The 17,444-nt window shown below is 57.7% G+C and overlaps 2 protein-coding genes and 1 long non-coding RNA gene across 3 annotated transcripts; 2 read left to right on the forward strand and 1 right to left on the reverse strand.

The window, feature by feature from the left end:
- Window positions 1–8: 8 nt before the first annotated feature.
- LOC114486922 (alpha-N-acetylgalactosaminide alpha-2,6-sialyltransferase 6) lies at window positions 9–1,632 on the forward strand. The gene is made up of 3 exons (XM_028494306.2): window positions 9–148; window positions 480–587; window positions 1,283–1,632. The coding sequence occupies exons 1-3, from the start codon at window positions 75–77 to the stop codon at window positions 1,470–1,472; spliced, it is 372 nt and encodes a 123-aa protein (XP_028350107.2). The 5' UTR covers window positions 9–74; the 3' UTR covers window positions 1,473–1,632.
- Window positions 1,633–4,886: 3,254 nt separating this feature from the next.
- LOC114486832 (uncharacterized) lies at window positions 4,887–8,250 on the reverse strand. The gene is made up of 3 exons (XR_003681115.2): window positions 8,138–8,250; window positions 7,126–7,280; window positions 4,887–6,618 (listed from the first exon to the last, which is right to left on the reverse strand). It is a non-coding gene; the product is annotated as an uncharacterized lncRNA (long non-coding RNA).
- Window positions 8,251–8,325: 75 nt separating this feature from the next.
- On the forward strand, window positions 8,326–17,103 carry AK1 (adenylate kinase 1). The gene is made up of 7 exons (XM_028493490.2): window positions 8,326–8,407; window positions 11,392–11,430; window positions 12,986–13,021; window positions 13,201–13,364; window positions 14,110–14,226; window positions 16,460–16,651; window positions 16,897–17,103. The coding sequence occupies exons 2-7, from the start codon at window positions 11,424–11,426 to the stop codon at window positions 16,963–16,965; spliced, it is 585 nt and encodes a 194-aa protein (XP_028349291.1). The 5' UTR covers window positions 8,326–8,407; window positions 11,392–11,423; the 3' UTR covers window positions 16,966–17,103.
- Window positions 17,104–17,444: the final 341 nt, after the last annotated feature.

The following is a 17,444-nucleotide window of genomic DNA, read 5'->3' on the forward strand; positions in this document are numbered from 1 at the left end:
CTTTTTCCATCCCCTCACTTTCAGTCTGTATGTGTCCCTAGGTCCGAAGTGGGTCTCTTGTAGACAGCATATATATGGGTCTTGTTTTTGTATCCATTCAGCAAGCCTGTGTCTTTTGGTTGGAGCATTTAATCCATTCACGTCTAAGGTAATTATCGATATGTATGTTCCTCTTACCATTTTCTTAATTGTTATGGGTTTGTTTTTGTAGGTCCTTTCCTACTGGGGTGACCAGTCTCCCCAGGAGTTAATTCCCAGAATGCTGTGTTCCTATTCCTCCCCTCAAAGGAGCAGTCCCCACACCCCTCATCTCTGTCCAGACAGCTTGCCCGTGCTGCCACAGCAGGGCTGGACAAGGGGCGACTGAAGTGGGGGGGAGGCCCCATGAGTGGGTGGGAGGAGTTCTGGAAAACTCTGTATGGATTGACCCTTCCTCCCTGCCTTCATGCCCCCTCATCGTGACCCCTCTCTGCCCCCAGGGAAAAGTCCCACTCGTGGTTGAGCACAGGCTGGTTCACCATGGTGATTGCGGTGGAGTTGTGTGACCATGTGCACGTCTATGGCATGGTCCCCCCCGACTACTGCAGGTGAGCCACCCCCAGGGCGATGCCCAGCCATTGGCCGCAGGGTGGAGCTGGGGTCCCAGAAACCTTGGCTGGGGTGCCTTCAAGGGCCTCTATTTTATAGTATTCAAACTGCTCTGCCGAGATCTAGGCTCTTTAGAGCCACCCCAGGAGCCTCAATCCCAAGCTTAGCCAGAGTCCAGAGTTTGTATATTAATAATAACTATTTTCGTTATTACTATATGAAAAGCCCAGCAGGTGACAGCTATTTTTTTACTAGGTGCTGACCATGGACCAAGCATGGCTTTTTATTATCTCATTTACTCCTTATAGTGACCCTAAGGGATAAGTGCACTATTCTCCCCATTTCATAGATAGAAAAACTGAGCAGGATGTTTTGTGAGTGGCCTCAGTTCCCACGAACAGTAAGGGGTGGGGGCCAGGCTCCAGAGCCCACAGTCCTTACCACTACCCCATATTGCCACCCTCTTAGGAAAAGGAAAAGTTTCCACTGCATTAAAAAAAAGAAAAAAGAAAAAAGAAAGTTTGAGAGTCACACACCTAGTCCATCCTACACCCATTTCACAGATGGGGAAACTGAGGCCCAGGGAGGGGCAGGGATTTCCCCCACTGAGGCCCTATAGCAGGTCAGGGGCTGGAAAGGGCAGGTTCCTTCTGGTGCCCACCTTGCCCTTATGGCCCCATCTGCTCTGCCCCAGCCAGCGGCCCCGCCTGCAGCGCATGCCCTACCACTACTATGAGCCCAAGGGGCCGGACGAGTGTGTCACCTACATCCAGAATGAGCACAGCCGCAAGGGCAACCACCACCGCTTCATCACGGAAAAGAGGGTCTTCTCGTCCTGGGCCCAGCTGTACGGAATCACCTTCTCCCACCCCTCCTGGACCTAGGCCACCCTGCCTGTGGGACTCTCACAAGGGACACAGGAGAAGTGGGTCTCCGCCCAGCCGCTCGACCAAGGGCCATCGTCTGGCTAATCAAGGCTGGTCAGAGTGTCTTCTGGCCATTCAGGCCTTGAAGAGGATAAAATCTCCAGCCATTCAGGGCCTGGGGGTATCTCTTGGCCAATCAGGGATTTGGGCGTCTATGTGGTTAATCGGGTGTCGAGGGTATTTCTTGTCCAGTCAGGGTCTGAGCATAGTCAATCAGGGTATTTCTGAGTAATCCGAGGCTAATGTCGTGTCCTTTCCCATGAGGCCTTGGTTCAGAGTCCCAGGACGGACTCTAAATCACTTACTATTGGTTGGGACAGTGGGGTCCTGTCCCAAGGAGCTGGGAACACGTGTTGCCCCCTCACTCCCCAGAGCCAGAAAGAGGTTGTGTGGCGGTGGGAGCTGTCTAGAGCCCAGGCAGGGGCATCTGTGGGGTTAGGGGGGTTCCAGGCATGGGAGGCTGGTGTCCAGGTCTTGGCTCTGCCCTGAGTGGCCTTGGACAGACCCCTTGCCCCCTCTCTGGGCATCCTTCTGCCTGTGTCAGGTTCTAGAGTCTGAGAACCCTCCCACCTCCCCCAACCACCACCTTGCGTTGGGTCTGTCCTCCGTCAAGATTGGACCCCTCCTTGGGCTTCCCTGGTGTCGCGGTGGCTGGGAGTCCGCCTGCCGATGCAGGGGCCGCGGGTTCGTGCCCCGGTCCGGGAGGATCCCGCGTGCCGTGGAGCGGCTGGGTCCGTGAGCCATGGCCGCTGAGCCCGCGCGTCCGGAGCCTGTGCTCCGCAACGGGAGAGGCCACAGCAGTGTGAGGCCCGCGTACAGCAAAAAAAAAAAAAAAAAAGATTGGACCCCTCCAGCCACCACACCTTGCCGGGGGGCTCAGCTCTCTGAGGGTCTGGGGTTCCCTTCCCCACCTCCTCCTGGAAACTCCGGAGCCTGGGCCCCGCAACGGGAGAGGCCACAGCAGTGTGAGGCCCGCGTACAGCAAAAAAAAAAAAAAAAAAGATTGGACCCCTCCAGCCACCACACCTTGCCGGGGGGCTCAGCTCTCTGAGGGTCTGGGGTTCCCTTCCCCACCTCCTCCTGGAAACTTGAGGATATTTTTGCACAAACTCTCCCAGGCTTTGGGGGACTCTGAAAAGAAGGGACAAACCTTCAGCTGTTTTCTTAGCCCTTCCGCCCAGCTGCCATTAGCGTGGCTCTTAAAGAGCCAGGCCCCCTTTTCTGCCAGCCAGCAGTGAGGTTTTCCACCTGTTGGAGGAGCCCTTGGGGCTGAGAGAGGGGGGATCCCAGCCCAACTGAGGTTTCCTGCAGCCCCTTTGTCTGCAGCTGCTGGAGTAGTCCAAGGGTCTCCCCCGGCTGGGCCTGGGAAGGCCCTAGGGGGCTGGGAGCTGTTGCCTGAGTCGTGTCCCCTCCCTCTACATCAGGCACTTTATTGCTGGACTTCAGTGGGATGGGTTTAATCCCTGCTCTTCTGGAGTCTTGAAGAGAAGACTGGAGGAAGCTGTGGAATGGGACGAGTCAGGTGGAGGAAGAGGAGGCCAGCAGTGAGCCATTGCACACTGGGGCAAGGGGTGGGGGCCGGTGACTACCCTAGACTTGGTTTTGTAATGATTTGTACAGGAATAAACACACCTAAGCTCCGGCTGCGTTTCCTGTGTCTGGGTTTGAGCTCTGCTTTCTCTGGCCCCTTACTTCGGGCCCCGTCGGGACAGTGCCCACACTGTCCAGGCTGGGAGCCCACACACAAGCAGGATGTCCAGCTTTGTCAGCTGGCCAGTGAGTCATGTATTTTACAGCTTGGGTGGAGACCTGGCAGCCCTGGGGTCTGGAGGTACGTGGGCTTCCGGAGCCAAGCCCACCTGGCTCTTCCAGTCTGGCCTCCCCTTGCCTGTGTGACCTTGAGCAAGTCACTGTCCCTCTCAGAGCCCCAGTTCCCTCTTGGCTGAAACTAGACTGCTCTCAAGGAGCTCAGGATAGAGGGAGGGGAGGGGCCCCATGACAGGTTCAGGGCAGTAAGGGCCACACAGCAACACAGGGCACTGCGAGCATAGCTTTGGAGGAGGTGACGTTCTGCCCGAGGAAGATTCCTACACAGGTTTTGGGGAGGAACTTCCAGCAGGAAGAGAAGGGGGGCGGGAGAGGACATTTCTGTCACAGAAGCATCTGCAGGGGACGGGATGGAGGAGGCCAGAGCAGAGGGTTGAAGGGGAGAGGCAGGTGATGGGGTCAGAGGTTGGCTGCAGGGGGCTGTTGCTGAGGGCAGGGAGCCGAAGTACCCTGCAGGCCCCGGCAGGAAGGAGCCAGGCAGGGCTGCAGCCCTGGGCCAGGCGGCGTGTGAACTGTGGATCCCTCACTGCTGCCTCTGTCCTCTCAGCTAAAGGGCTTGTTCACTCCAGGTTGGCAGGAGCAAGGGGGTCCGTGACTCTGGGAGATTACAACCTGTTTAGGAAGATAAGATGCCCTTGGGAGCGGAGGCCTAACAAAGGGTGACTGTGAGACAGGGCAGGTGGCCTGCTGGAGATGGAAAAGAGCTCTCCTGGGCACTGGGCCAGCGGGATGGGGGCCACGGAGCTGGCCAGCGGGAATGGCCCCTGCATTTGTCTCAGTTCACGTATACATTGGCTCAGTAGGTGGCCACGTGCCATGCGCTGTGTTAGGTGCAATTGATGAGGGAGCGGATGTCAGGTGGGAAGAAGGGCCCGGATGGAAGCCTAGTGGGAGGACCCACGGCCTCGCTCAGTAGGCAGCGGGGCTGCAGAAGGAGGGAACAGTGGAAGATGAGACCACCTGGGGCCAGATGGCAGAAGGCCGTGAGTTCCATTCCGAGGCGGGGCAAAGCCTCCATCTTTCCTGCTAGGAGAGGCCATCCTTGCTCAGACAGCAGCAGGACAGGCAGGAGGCTGGGAGGTGGCAGGGTCTAGGCCTGGGGCAACCAGACAGTGTCCGAGGGACGAGACTCCTGGCAAAGTCATTACGTGGGGAGTCTAGGGCCCTGCATGGGAAGGGGATATGGGGATACGACACACTTCCAGCCCCACGCAAAGGCTTCTGGGAATCTGGGTCCAGGCAGAGGTTTCTAGGGGGAATTTCTCCCAGAATGCTGTGGCTCTCCTGTCCCCACTGCTGGGCATGAAGGGGAGGTCAGCAGGAGGGAGTCGAGAGGGGTCGGTTGCTGGGGGTGGACCCTAGGAAAGCTCGGTCCAGCATCAGCAGGTAGGACTTTGATGGAGGAGGATGAGGGCAGGAGGTCCAGCATCAGCAGGTAGGACTTTAATGGAGGAGGATGAGGGCAGGAGGTCCAGCATCAGCAGGTAGGACTTTAATGGAGGAGGATGAGGGCAGGAGGTCCAGCATCAGCAGGTAGGACTTTAATGGAGGAGGATGAGGGCAGGAGGTCCAGCATCAGCAGGTAGGACTTTGTTGGAGGAGGATGAGGGCAGGAGGTCCAGGGTCCGGTCCCCAACCCCACATGCTCTCACTTCCTCAGATGGGACCCAGCCGAGACCGCTCCACTCATGGCCAAAGTTAACTTCCTGAAGACACCTCATCACGGCCAGCTTTGCTCTGAAAACTTCCCTGGCTTCCCACTGTGGTCAGGACCAAATCCGCCTCCTAGTTTGGGGTTCAGGGCCCTCCCGTGAACTCTTTTACCGAGTTACCCCTGTGAGGCCCCTACCCCCCACTCCTCCTTGGGGGAGGGGGCATCTCCCACCAGCTGCAAACCCCACATGTGCTGCCCGAAGCAGCCACTCCAGCTGTTTCCTGCGGATGCTCTGCGGTCCAGCCAGGCCCGCCCAGGGCAGCCCCACACCTGAGCCCCATGTGCTGGATGCATGGATCCAGCTGTGCACCTCAGAGAGTGGCCACCCCAGATATATCCCCCGATGCTGGCTCATTGGAATTCTTTATTAGCTAGAATATTTTAAAATGTTTTTTAAGAATTGGTTTCATTTTGTATGGTTATGTTTTAGGTATTTTTTTATGTTTTAAAATAACTTGAACTATACAAACACTGTAAGATGGAAAGCGAGGGTATCACCCAGTCCTACTCCCTGTTGACAGTCTAGGGTTTAATCTTCGAGATTTCTCTTCCGTGTACTTTTTTTTCTTTCTCTCTCTCCCTTCCTTCCTTTTCTCCTTCCCTACTTCTCTCCTGCCTTCCTCCCTCCCTCCCTTCCCTTCTCCCTTTTTTTCTTTCTTTAGATTGTAGCCAGGAAAAAAATCCTGAAACTTTAATATCCCAGCCTTGGTGGAAAATCCATAGGTCATGAGCAAATGAAATAATTAAAGCAGGTACTTAAAATATTTTTTGTTCAGTTTGTAAGATTTTTAAGGTTTTTTTTTTTTTTGTGGAGAAAAAGCACATAAGATTTACTACTTACCCATTTTTAAATGTACAGTTTAGTAGTATTAAGTTTTTTTACACTGTTGTGAAACAGATCCCCAGAAATTTTTCATCTTGCCTATCTGAAATTCTCTCTTTCCCCTCAGCACCTGGTAACTATCATTCTACTTTCTGTTTCTATGAATTTGACTGCTTTAGATACTTTGTATAAGTAGAATCATACAATATTTGTCTTTTTGTGACTGGCTTATTTCCCTTAGCATCATGTCCTCAAGGTACATCTATAGATGCTTGTTGTATTTAAAAAAAAAAAAAAGCATGGAGAAGCCTTTAAGTAAGAAGTGAAAGTCCTACCCCCACCCAGGCGATCCTGTGCACACAGCTGCTCTCTCAGTTCTGCTGTATTTCGTCAACTTTAAGATACCGTTGATTTGATTATAACAAAACGATTTCAGAGATTTTTGTTTTGTTTTATAAATTTATTTATTTGTTTGTTTTTATTTTTGGCCGTGTTGGGTCTTCATTGTGGTGCGCAGGCTTCTCATTGTCGTGGCTTCTCTTGTTGCGGAGCACGGGCTCTAGGTGCGCAGGCTTCAGTAGTTGTGGCACACGGGCTCAGTAGTTGTGGCACACGGGCTCAGTAGTTGTGGCCATGGGCTTAGTTGCTCTGCGGCATGTGGGATCTTCCCGGACCAGGGCTCGAACCCTTGTCCCCTGCATTGGCAGGCGGATTCTTAACCACTGTGCCACCAGGGAAGCCTGATTTCAGAGATGTTACAATGCAAAAAAAAAAAAAAAAATTTTAGGGATAGATTTTACACACACACGCACATACACATCCGCATGTTTAGAATTGTTTTCATGAAGGTGGGATAAGATCAGTGCTATTGGGCCTTTTGCCTCTTTCTCTTGCCCCACCAGCTACACAGACCTCCAGCTTCCTTTCTCCAGCTGACTCTAGGGCAGTCGCCATCTCCCCAGCCTGACTGTCTGTGCCACTGTCCCTCCCATCAGTCAGTCTCCACTGGCACTAGAGAACATCCTGTACACGTTTTGCACCCACTTGTGTGATTCCTAAGAATAGAAAGACACATTTGAAAGTTTGATTGACATCATCAATTTGCTTTCCCCATCATCAATTTGCCAGTTCACACAACCACCTACAGCTTTCGAGAGGGCCTTTCAAACAGTTTCTAAGGCCGACCCTCTGACCCACTACTCACCCCTGCCACAAATGGCGAAACTAAAATCCCAAAGAATAAGAACCTTGTCTGATGTCATAGGTGGCCGTGCTGGGATTAGGCCCAGGCCTCCTGGTGTCCAGGCTGCTGTTGTTGCCAAGAAACCACCCATCTAAGGTGGTCTCACCCTTCTGATAGTCTCATCCTCTTGCTTAAACACCTTCCATGGCTCTTTTGTGCCTGCAAGACAAATTCCAAATTCAACCCACTCCATCTGGGGCTGCTGCCTTCGAGGTCGTGATGTGGTCTAGTGGTCGAGTGCCTGAGTTCTGAAGCTGCATGGTCCTAGGCTCTCACCTCTGTTCTGCTACATCACTGGGCGCCTATTGCCGTGTCCCGGTCTCATGCAAAATGCTGGGTAAATACATCACTCTCTACCTGGGAACCCCAGGCAAGCTCTTTTACAACTGTGACCCTCACTTCCCTTCTCTGTGTTTAAGGATTGACAGACATGGTCTGAGTCCAGTGCTCTGCCCGGCACCTGGTGCCCACTGAGTCTCATTAATGGGAGCTGTTCTTTTTTATCGGGATGGTCAGTCCCCCATCTAGGTGCCCTCGGCATTCTGAATGACCCACATCCTCACACGGTCTCGCTGGGAGCTGCCCGGCAGCTGCATGGGAGCAGGGCTCGGTTTTCTTATAATCTACACAGCCACCGCCTCGGAGACGGGTATGTGGGTGGTCTTTGGAGTCCTGGGAAGTTACCGGCCCAGAGGAGCTCTTGGGTCCCTTCCAACAGAGGAGGAGGAGTTCCAGGTGGGTCTTGGCCCAGGGGCCTCTGGGCAGGATCCGAAGAGGGGCTGGGGGACTTTGTCCAGCCAGCAAAGCCCCCAGAATCCATGCCTCGGTGCCCTCCATCCCTGGTTCTGGCCTCTCTCTGCCACCAATTTGCTGTGGGATTTTGTGCAAAGAGCCTCTCCTCCCTGGGCATGTTTCCCCAGCTGTCATACAGGAAGCCTGGTCCCGTCCCCCTGGAGTGATGCGGGCACAGTGGGGGTAACGAAGGAATGAAAAACCCTGGGGAGGCTGTAAAGTACCCTATGCGTGTGCAGGCACAGCCACCTGCAGGTGCATGGCGAGGGCGCCGGCCTGTCTTCCCATCAGGGCTCCGCTCTGGTTCAGTGCGCGCTCCCTTCCCGGTCCGCTCTCCCTCCCTCTGTCCCTCCCTCCCTGCCATCAAGGAGCGCTGGCTCCCGGCATGCCATGCGCTGCTGACAGCCTTATAAATAGTCGCCTTTGCGGGCGGGCGGCCGGCGAGGACGGGCAGGGCACGCACTGTCCGGTGCCCACCCGCACCCCTCCCTCAGGTCAGTGTGTGCCCGTGTGTGTGTGCTCCTGTGCACGTGTCGGGGTGCCCCTGCGGGGAGCGGGGAAGCCGCACGCACCTTGGGGGTGCGTGTTTGTGTGTGTCAGGGTATGCTCGGGGTTTGTGTGGCTGTGTGTTTGTATCCATGGTTGTGATCTGTATGCATCTGCTTGCCTGTATTCCCCAGGCTCTGCTCTGGGTATTTGTGCCACACTGTGTGTGCCGTTGTGGATGTGTGTGTGTGTGTGTATGTTGCTCTCCCTCCCAGCCTCCGCAACAGTCACCCCTTTGTCCTGCCGGCACTCTTGGGGCTCCAGGTCCCTGCTCTTGGCACGTCCCAGCTGGGGACTGGGGAGGGGGAGCTGTGGCTGGACTCCCTGCCCCGAGGACCTGGGCAGGGGCAGCCTAGGTGATGGGAGGAGCTATCCTGTCATGTCATTTTGAGTGCTGGGGGGACGGGAAGCCCCGGGGATGTTTGGCCCCCTGCGCCAACCTCCTGAAAGGCAGGGGCCCTGTGGGAGCCCTGGGACAGCCCATGGGGCCTTTCCTGAGTGCTGCTCAGTTACCTACCTAGGACTCTCCAGCAGCAGCAGGACTGGGCCTGGGGGTACAAGCCCAGAGAGGGTACACCAGCTGCCCAAGGTCACACAGCTGAGTGATAGAGTTGGGATTTGAACCCTAGCCAGTTGCCAATCACTGGAAATGCTGCTCTTGGTCAGAAGCTGGGAGACCTGGGTCTTGCCCTGGCCTTGCCTTGTGATTGAGATGCAGTCGCTGTCCCATTGGGCCTCGGCTCCCCAGGCCCCTCAGCAGACCACCCAGTCATATTAGGAGTTGCCATGGCCCTGATTTGGGGGCCTTATAAGGCCTGGGTGCGGAGCCCGTAACCCAACTCTGTCCTGGACCCCTGGCTTCTGTGAGGACTCCTCACAACCCAAGTTATTTTGGACCAAGAAGTGGCAGGTGCCAGCAGGACAGAGGGGCTTAGGTTACCAGGAGGGGGCAGGGCAGGGTGGGGTCGGGAACACTCCTCAGGGTGTCGCTGCAGGCTGTCCCTGGCCTGGGGACCCTCTCCCTCCCCCACCAGCTGCAGAGGGGCACTGGCAGCTCTTACTCTTCCTTAAGCACACTCAGCAGGAAAGAGGTTATAACTCACACCCCATGAGCAGCGGGACGGTCAGCAAAGCTGCTAAAGGACCTAGTGGGTGCCAGGCCCAGGGCAGCAGAAAACGTAGCCTCAAGTGTGACCCCAGCCAGGCCCTGGAGCAAGTCTCTCCTCCTCTCCAAGCCTCACTTCCCTCCCAAGGTGACTGTGAGGGTGGAGTGAGGCTCCCAGCGCTATGCTCAGCCGGGGCCAGGCCCGGTGTGGCGGACACAGGCCTGCAGTATACAGCAGAGAGGCCCAGTACAGTGTGGTGTGTGTGATGCTGGGCGACGGTCACTTGCCAGTGTGGGAGTGGAGAGCAGAGTCCAGGAAGGCTTCCCGAAGGAGGTGACACCTGAACTGAGTCCTAAACAGTAGCACCTTGGGGAAGGGCATCCAGGTGTTGGGTGCAACATTAGCCGGGCTCTGGAGTGGGACACGGTGGCGGTGGGTGAGGGAGATCGAAGCAGTTCAAGCAGTGGCTGGAAAGGCTGCAGAAGGTGCTGGGGGCCAGCTCGCTGGGCCCGGTCAGCTACGTTAGGGTTTATTTTGGGGACTGAGGGGGCCATACGTGGAAGAGTTTTAAGCAGGTAAAGACGTGGTTTGATGCTTGTCAGAGAAAACCCTGCAGATTGCCTGGTGGGGTATGGAGGTAAGGAGGCCCACGGGAGGCTGGGGCAGTGGCCAGGTCCCCTGCTTGGAACATGGCAGTGGCGGTGAGGACACAGACTGGAGGGAAGTTCAGCAGCGGAGGGCTGGGACTTGCGTGTGTGGGGTGGATGTGAGTGGGAAGAAGGGCGTTCACTCTGACTGTAGCCTCTGGCTGGGTGATAGGGCACGATGCTGGGGACACGGGAGGGACTGTTTAGAGGCTCGGGGTCTGCGGGGTCTCTGGGCCTGTCCAGGGCCTATAGATGTTTGGGGCTGGGAGGGGAGGCCTGGGCTGGCTGAGCAGGGATGGGGGTCCTGGGAACCTGACGCCAAAAGCGAGAGGGTGGAGTAGGGGCCCCGTGTGGGGACGTCCCCAGCAGGAGGAATGCTGGCCAAGGGTTGAGGGTCAAAGGCCAAGGCAAGATGTCTCTGATGTTTGCTGGCGGCCTTAGGGAGGGCTGGTGGGTGGGGAGTAAAGAAATGGGGGCCAAAGATGTGTTGCAGTAACTCTGAAGACACTGATGGGAAGGGAAGGTGGAGGGAGACCCCTGGGGCTGTGGATGCAGAGCAGGGGTGGGGGGGTCCCAGGAGGCATTGGGCTTGATTTATACACTGAGGGAAGGTGTGGGCAGGGGCCACATCAGGGGTGGAAGTTGGGCCTGTGCAAGGGTGAGAGCCTGGGGACCCCTCAGCTGAGGACCGTACAGGCTGTGGTCACGTGAGCAGCCCCGCGAATTTCTCTCCCACCCTGGGCCTCTGTGTCCCTTTGAGCATCCTGGTCCAAACCTCATCCCAGATGAGGACACGTGCAGCTCCCCTCCCACCTGCCTGCCTCCGGGCCTTCCTCCCGGTCCTGGGGAGCGTTGTCAAGTTGTCGGGCAGATGCAGGACCCAGGGCCTCTTTTCCCGGAATTGCAAGGGGAGCAGCTCAGCGGTTGCTGGTGTGGCTGTTTATGCCCCTCGGTGCTGCCCCCGCTGTCTGGCTCCAGAGGGAGGAGGCAGGGACAGGGCAGTGGAGGCACCCAGAGGAAAGGGGACTTTGTGAAGTCCTCCCAGCCTCCTGGGCCTTCCCTGCCCCCAACGGCCCCTCCACCCTCAGAGGACGGTCAAGGCCGAGCACACCACGTGGCTGGGCGGTAGCAGCCAGGAGAATCCCCCTCACCTGCCCCACCTGTGCCCTTGTCTTGCAGAGTGCTGACTCGGCTCCCCAGACCCTGGCAGGATGGAAGGTACGGAAGCTCCTCTCTTTTCCTGCTCACAGCCTGGGCCTCAGTGTGCCCATCTGTTTAGGGGGTGTGCTTTCGGGAGACATTCGGGGAGGGTTTGGACGTGGCTCTGGGGCTGCTAGAAGGGGCCTATCTGGGGGCCTCCAGCATCCTCCTCAGGCCTCTCGTGGGATATACCAGCTCCAGGATTACTTTTAGCAGGGAAGAGGCCTCCCTGAGGCTCCTAAGGGCCCCACAGCTCACCTCCTACGCTGGTATTTATAGAGCTGAATCTCTGGCTCTTTCTGGAGAGGGGGGCGGCGCTGGTGAGGGAAGGCCTGCCCTGTGGAGAGGCCCCAGGAGTGCAAATGCCAAGGCAAACAATGACACATTCCTGCCCCTCTCCCAGACCAGCAGGGGTGGGTCTTGAGGATGTCTTGGGCCCTGCTGGTTCCTACAGGCTGGGACCTGAAGGGAGACTGGGCCAAGAGCCCGGCTGGCCCGCCTCCTGGCAGCACCACCCGTCCCTCCCTGGCGCTGGGCCTCAGGCTGGGCGGCTCTTAAAGGAGCCCAGCTGTCCTGGCTGCTGCTGCGGCCTGAGGCCAGCGGTCATCCTTCCACCCCCGGGCCTCTGAACATCCGCTGCCACTGGGCTGTGGCCTCCCCCACGCCCGGGCTTGTGTCCATCACACGGCAGCAGACGATGGGAACCCACAGAAGTCGTTCTTCGGCAGCTCCTCTAGACCTCCAGCCCCGTGGCTGGGAGGACCCCGGGGAACTGCCGAGCTCACCTCCCCACTGGGGCAGGGACTTCTTTCCTAAGTGCACACAGCGAGCTCCTACTTCCCTGAGAAGTGGGGAAGGGCTGGCAGCCTGGGAAGAGGCCCCGGCCCCAGTCCTAGCTCTGGCATCCCTGGAGCAGGCCCTGCCTCTAGGCCTAGGTTCCCCTCTCTCTGGTGGGGCTACGGTCTTGCTGAGTTCCGAGATAGAGGTTGAAACGTAAGCTCCCTCCCTCTCGGGCCAGGGTTCCACGTGCCCACCAGAGCCCTCTTCCCCAGCAACCGTCTCCAGGGCAACGTATGTTGTGGTTGCCAACTCCACACTGGTACCGCCCAGGGAGGGCAGGCGGCAGGCTGGCCCAGGGCCTGGGAGGGGAAGGGTAGGGGACACGGCAGAGCAGGACCATGCGGGCCTGCCGCTCGGCACCAGACGCCCGCAGCGTGGAAGACATTAACGCCCGAGGTGACCGGGCGTCTCGGTCCAGCTGCCCACAGGGAGGGGCCGCGAGGGTTGGCGTCCAAGCCCCTGAGGGTCACCCTCACAGCGTGTGCTGAGCCCATAGCCTTCAGGCCTCTGCCTCTCTGCCTGGAACACCCTCTTCTCCCTGACCTGTCCCAGTCTCTGAGTTTTCCTCGCCCCATTATCCCTCACTCTGGGCTGACCCATCTGCCTCTCTGACGGGACCATGAGTGTGTGTGTGCCACTGCCTGCGGCCCAGCACAGGCCTGGGATCCCAGAGGTACCTCTGGTTGTCTGTCCAGTGACTCACTGAGCTCTGCTTCCCTTTTCTCTCCCACAGAGAAGCTGAAGAAAACCAAGATCATCTTTGTGGTGGGTGAGTCCAAGGCAGGCGGGTGAGGCAGCAGGCAGGGAGGGGCTTTGCAGGCCCTGGTGGGAGCCTGGGCCTGGCGCTGCACCCTGGGCTCTGCCCCTGCTTCACTGGGTGACCCGGGAAGACCCTGTCCCTGCAGGGGTCCCATTTCTCGGGGCTTCTGAACGGGCGGGCGCTTGCAGGCGGGCCTGGCTCGGGGAAGGGCACCCAGTGTGAGAAGATTGTCCAGAAGTACGGCTACACCCACCTCTCCACCGGGGACCTCCTGCGGGCTGAGGTCAGCTCAGGCTCAGCCAGGGGAAAGATGCTGTCGGAAATCATGGAGAAGGGGCAGCTGGTGCCACTGGTGAGTGGGCCCCGGCAGGGCGAGGGTTGGGGGGTGATGGTGGCCCTGAGTGGACAGCCAGCAAAGCCCATGACACACTAGCAAGGCGGACCTTGACCTTCCCTGTTTCTGAACCCTCCTGAGGGTCCCCACTGCCCTTGGCAGAAAGTTCCTTCCGGAAGCTCCCAAGAGCCTCCAGGACCTGCCCTGCCAACCCCTCCAGACTCCCACCACCCTGGCCTTTCTGTCCCCTCACACTGATCACACTCTTTCCTGCCTGGAATGTTCTTTCCTCCTCATCTTTCATACCTTGCTGACTCCTCGGACTTAGGCTAAGACCCCCCGCTCTCGCCAACTTTATACTCCAGTAGCCTCCCTTCTTTGCCCGAATAACCCATGTCATTCTTGGAAACTATAAATCAACCGTGTAATTGTCTGTCTCCTCAGCAGACCGTGAGTTTGCGGAGGGCAGGGAAGGTCTGCTTTGTTCACTGCTGTGTCCTCAGGGCCCAGACAGGAGGCTGGGAGGAGGGGCTCAGTCATGTTATTGAGTGAATGAAGAAATGAATGAATGAATGAACGAATGATTCGATCAATCAATCAAGTCGTCACAGTTCACAGAAGGCTTCCTGGAGAGGGAGGCTTGTTTGGGAAATCTGTGTCAGGGCAGAGGGCGTTTTGGCTGCGGGGCAACGGCGTGCAGAGACCCGAGGAGGGGGTGGAGAATAGGGGGTCAGGACTCCGCCTTCTTTTGCCACGCCTCCAGGACACAGTGTTGGACATGCTCCGAGACGCCATGGTGGCCAAGGTAGATACTTCCAAAGGCTTCCTGATCGACGGCTACCCCCGGGAGGTGCAGCAGGGGGAAGAGTTTGAGCGGAGGGTAGGTGCCACCTCATGGAGCTGTGACATGGGACGAGCAGGCAAAGGCTGCTGTGATGGGCAGTTCTGAGCAGAGGGAGAGAGAGACTGATTGTGGGCGGGTGGGAGGGTGGGCAAGGAGGGAGACCAGGGGGACTTTCTGGAAGTCTTTCTAGAAGTCTAGAAGAAAATGACTGGAAGGAGAGAAAGCACCAGGCTGGGGAAATCACACACCTGGCCGCAGGTTCCAGCTCAGCTGCTTGAGGCCCTGGGCCAGTCAGTCTGCCTCTCTGAACCTCAGCGTCCCCAGCTGCAAAATGGGGACGGACAGTTCGCAGCTGCCTTGAGGGGCAGCGTGGGGATTAGAGAGAATGCATCCTTCAAAAGTGGGGCTTGGCACCCCATAAACACACGATCAGAGGGCCAGGGAGCGGCATGGATAGGGCTGAAGGGTCACGCTGGCGTGGGGAGAACAGAATCTGTGGGGCAGGGCAACCGGCAGTGACGTGGGTGGGGACGTTCAGGCCGGGCTGAGGCCTCGAATGCCACAGAGGGGCGTCTAGTCTCCTTCCAGGTGCCGTGGGGAGTCTGGCTGGAAAGAGTGAGCCTTGAGGGTGAGGGCTCTGGGCTGCCTGGCACGGGTGTCCCCCAGGAAGACTTTCCACAGTGGGGGAGCACCTCACTCAAACACACACATGTGCAGGCACATGTGCCCACAGGCATACAAGCACACGTACATGTGCACACAGGTACAGACACTTACACATGCACAAGGCCAGAGGCATATGCACACATGTACACAGGCATGTAATGTACACACACGCACACTCACGCAACGTGTGTGCACGGATGCAGTACATCCAGATACAGGGACGCACACAGATGCACACACAATACACCAATACCTCTGATGTCACAGGCCATATGGGGGAAACAGATGAAACTGCAAGTGCCTAGGAGGAGGGAGAGGTCTGCTGACCTCTAAGGGTGGGTACGGGCTCAGCGAGGGCTTCTCGGCAGCCGGAATGCCTGCGGGGAGGACCAGGCATCTTAGGGGGCTGGGGCAGGACAGACCTCCATCCCCATTGCCTGTCTCTGTGAGGCTGGGCCATCTTTGGGCTTCCATAGCTTTGAGCCTCATCCAGAGGGAGGATATTATATTCTTTGAGCTCGAAATGGCTGCAAGACCTCAAGAAAGTGTCTGTCCTGGTCTGGGCCTCAGTTTCCCTATCTGTGCAATGGGGATTGGCTGGGTTTCCTTCAGACTAGGAGGCCACGGACCCTGAGGTCAGATGCCAGGCAGCCCTGAGGCACGTCCTGATGTACCAGATGCATGATGTCACCTCAGGCCCTCAGGGTCACATCTAGAAAATGTGGTTAATGAAAGTTAACCCATCCCTCCTGGGGCTGTTGTGAGTGCTACTGTGCGGGCTGGGCACCTGGTCTTCTTGGCTCTGGACACCAGGGGGCGCCTGGGCCTCACCGAAGGAGGACTGGCCGGCCTTCTGGCCCTTCCTAATCTTCCCCGCGGATGAAATGCTTATTGCAGTGACAGTGACATTGTTCAGAACCCCCAGAGCTCAGCAGGCCCTCGCCCCTTCACTCAGCCCTCCTTATTCCTTTGTCAACTTCATATCCAGCCTTGCAGGTATAAGACGCACCTACCTGCCCTCGGGGGGCTCCAGGCCTGGCTGGGAGAGGGACCTTAAGTAAATAACCAGAGGCCTTCCTGAGACAAGCTCGAGGCAGAAGTAAAGGGGGACTAGAAGAGCATGTCCCAGAGAGCTGGGATGGTCGGGGGGTGGGCATCTGCAAAGACTGTCCTAGAGGAATGAGATTTTAGCTCAAATCTGAAGGCGAGCACTTGGTATTGAGGGAAAGGGTTCCTGGCCAAGGTTCCCGGCGTGAGCAAAGGCCTGGCAAGGGAGGAGGTGGATGAGAGCCCAGACCACAGACGGTCTGTGTGGCTGAAGCCAGGAGAGCAAAGGACTGAGAAGAGCGAGATGAGGAGGGTGGGAAGGGTAGGTCAGGTAAGGAGTTAGGACTTTCTCCTGAGGGCACTGGGGAGCCATGGAAGAGGTTTGAGCAGGGGAGGGGCAGGGCAGATTGGTTTTAGGAAGGTCCCTCAGGCTGCCTTGCGGGAAGGGCTTGAAGGTCTGAGTGGGTCTCAGTGGGACCTCAGAAGTGGGAAGATGGGGAGGAGATGGCCCCGGGGGGCAGGAATGAGGCCCCTGTAAATAGTACCCCGCATGCAGATCGGACATCCCACGCTGCTGCTGTACGTGGACGCAGGCCCTGAGACCATGACCAAGCGGCTCCTGAAGCGTGGCGAGACCAGCGGACGTGTGGACGACAATGAAGAGACCATCAAGAAGCGCCTAGAGACCTACTACAAGGCCACAGAGCCCGTAATCGCCTTCTACGAGAAACGTGGCATCATCCGCAAGGTGCGGGCCCGAGGGGGCCCTAGGCAACCTGGGTCTTTGCCTGGCTTGGCCTCAAATTGCTGTGACCTTGGGCCAGCCCTCCTGTCTGGGCCTTGGTTTCCCCACTGGTTGGATGAGGGGCCGCTGCTCACTGTGGCTGGGCTCGGGGAGCCTGGCCTGGCTTCCGGGAGAGGTCAGCCCCCTGCCTCGGTGGGGCCCACCCAGCCTTCCCGGGCATCCTGCCCTCATGGCCCATCTCCCCACAGGTCAATGCCGAAGGCTCCGTGGCCAGTGTCTTCTCCCAGGTCTGCACCCACCTGGACGCCCTCAAGTAGCAAAGCTGGAGCCCCTTCCCCAGCTCAGAGCCCGGCCCCACCCGCATCCTGACTCAAGGCCTTCCCAGCCTGAGCTCAGCGCTTCCACTTTATCCTGTTTTCATGGACAGCCGAGCACTAAAGGAATTTCCAAGGACATTCAGTTTTACTCCTTTTTCTTTGATTCCATCAGGGATGATTCATGTGGCGTGGCCGCCCCAGCCTTGAGTCCCCAGCCCCTCCCCTTCCCGTTCCTCCTCAGGCCCCTCAGCCCACCTCAGCCGGCGCCCTTCTCCTAGCTCCGTTGGGAGACGCAGGGCCCTTCCTCACACGTGGCGTGCTGGGCCTGGGCCGTGCCAGGCCTGGGGACACTGGGTGACTGAGGAGTGGTCCTGGCTCTCGGGGACTCGTGGTCAGGCAGAGCTGGGCCCTGGCCTGGGTTCCTCCGTATCCTTGTCGTGTGGCCTTGGTCCTGAGCCCCTTAGCTCTCCGAGCGTGTT

This window comes from Physeter macrocephalus, chromosome 9 (genome assembly GCF_002837175.3).
Source record: "Physeter macrocephalus isolate SW-GA chromosome 9, ASM283717v5, whole genome shotgun sequence".
Taxonomy (NCBI): Eukaryota; Metazoa; Chordata; class Mammalia; order Artiodactyla; family Physeteridae; genus Physeter; species Physeter macrocephalus.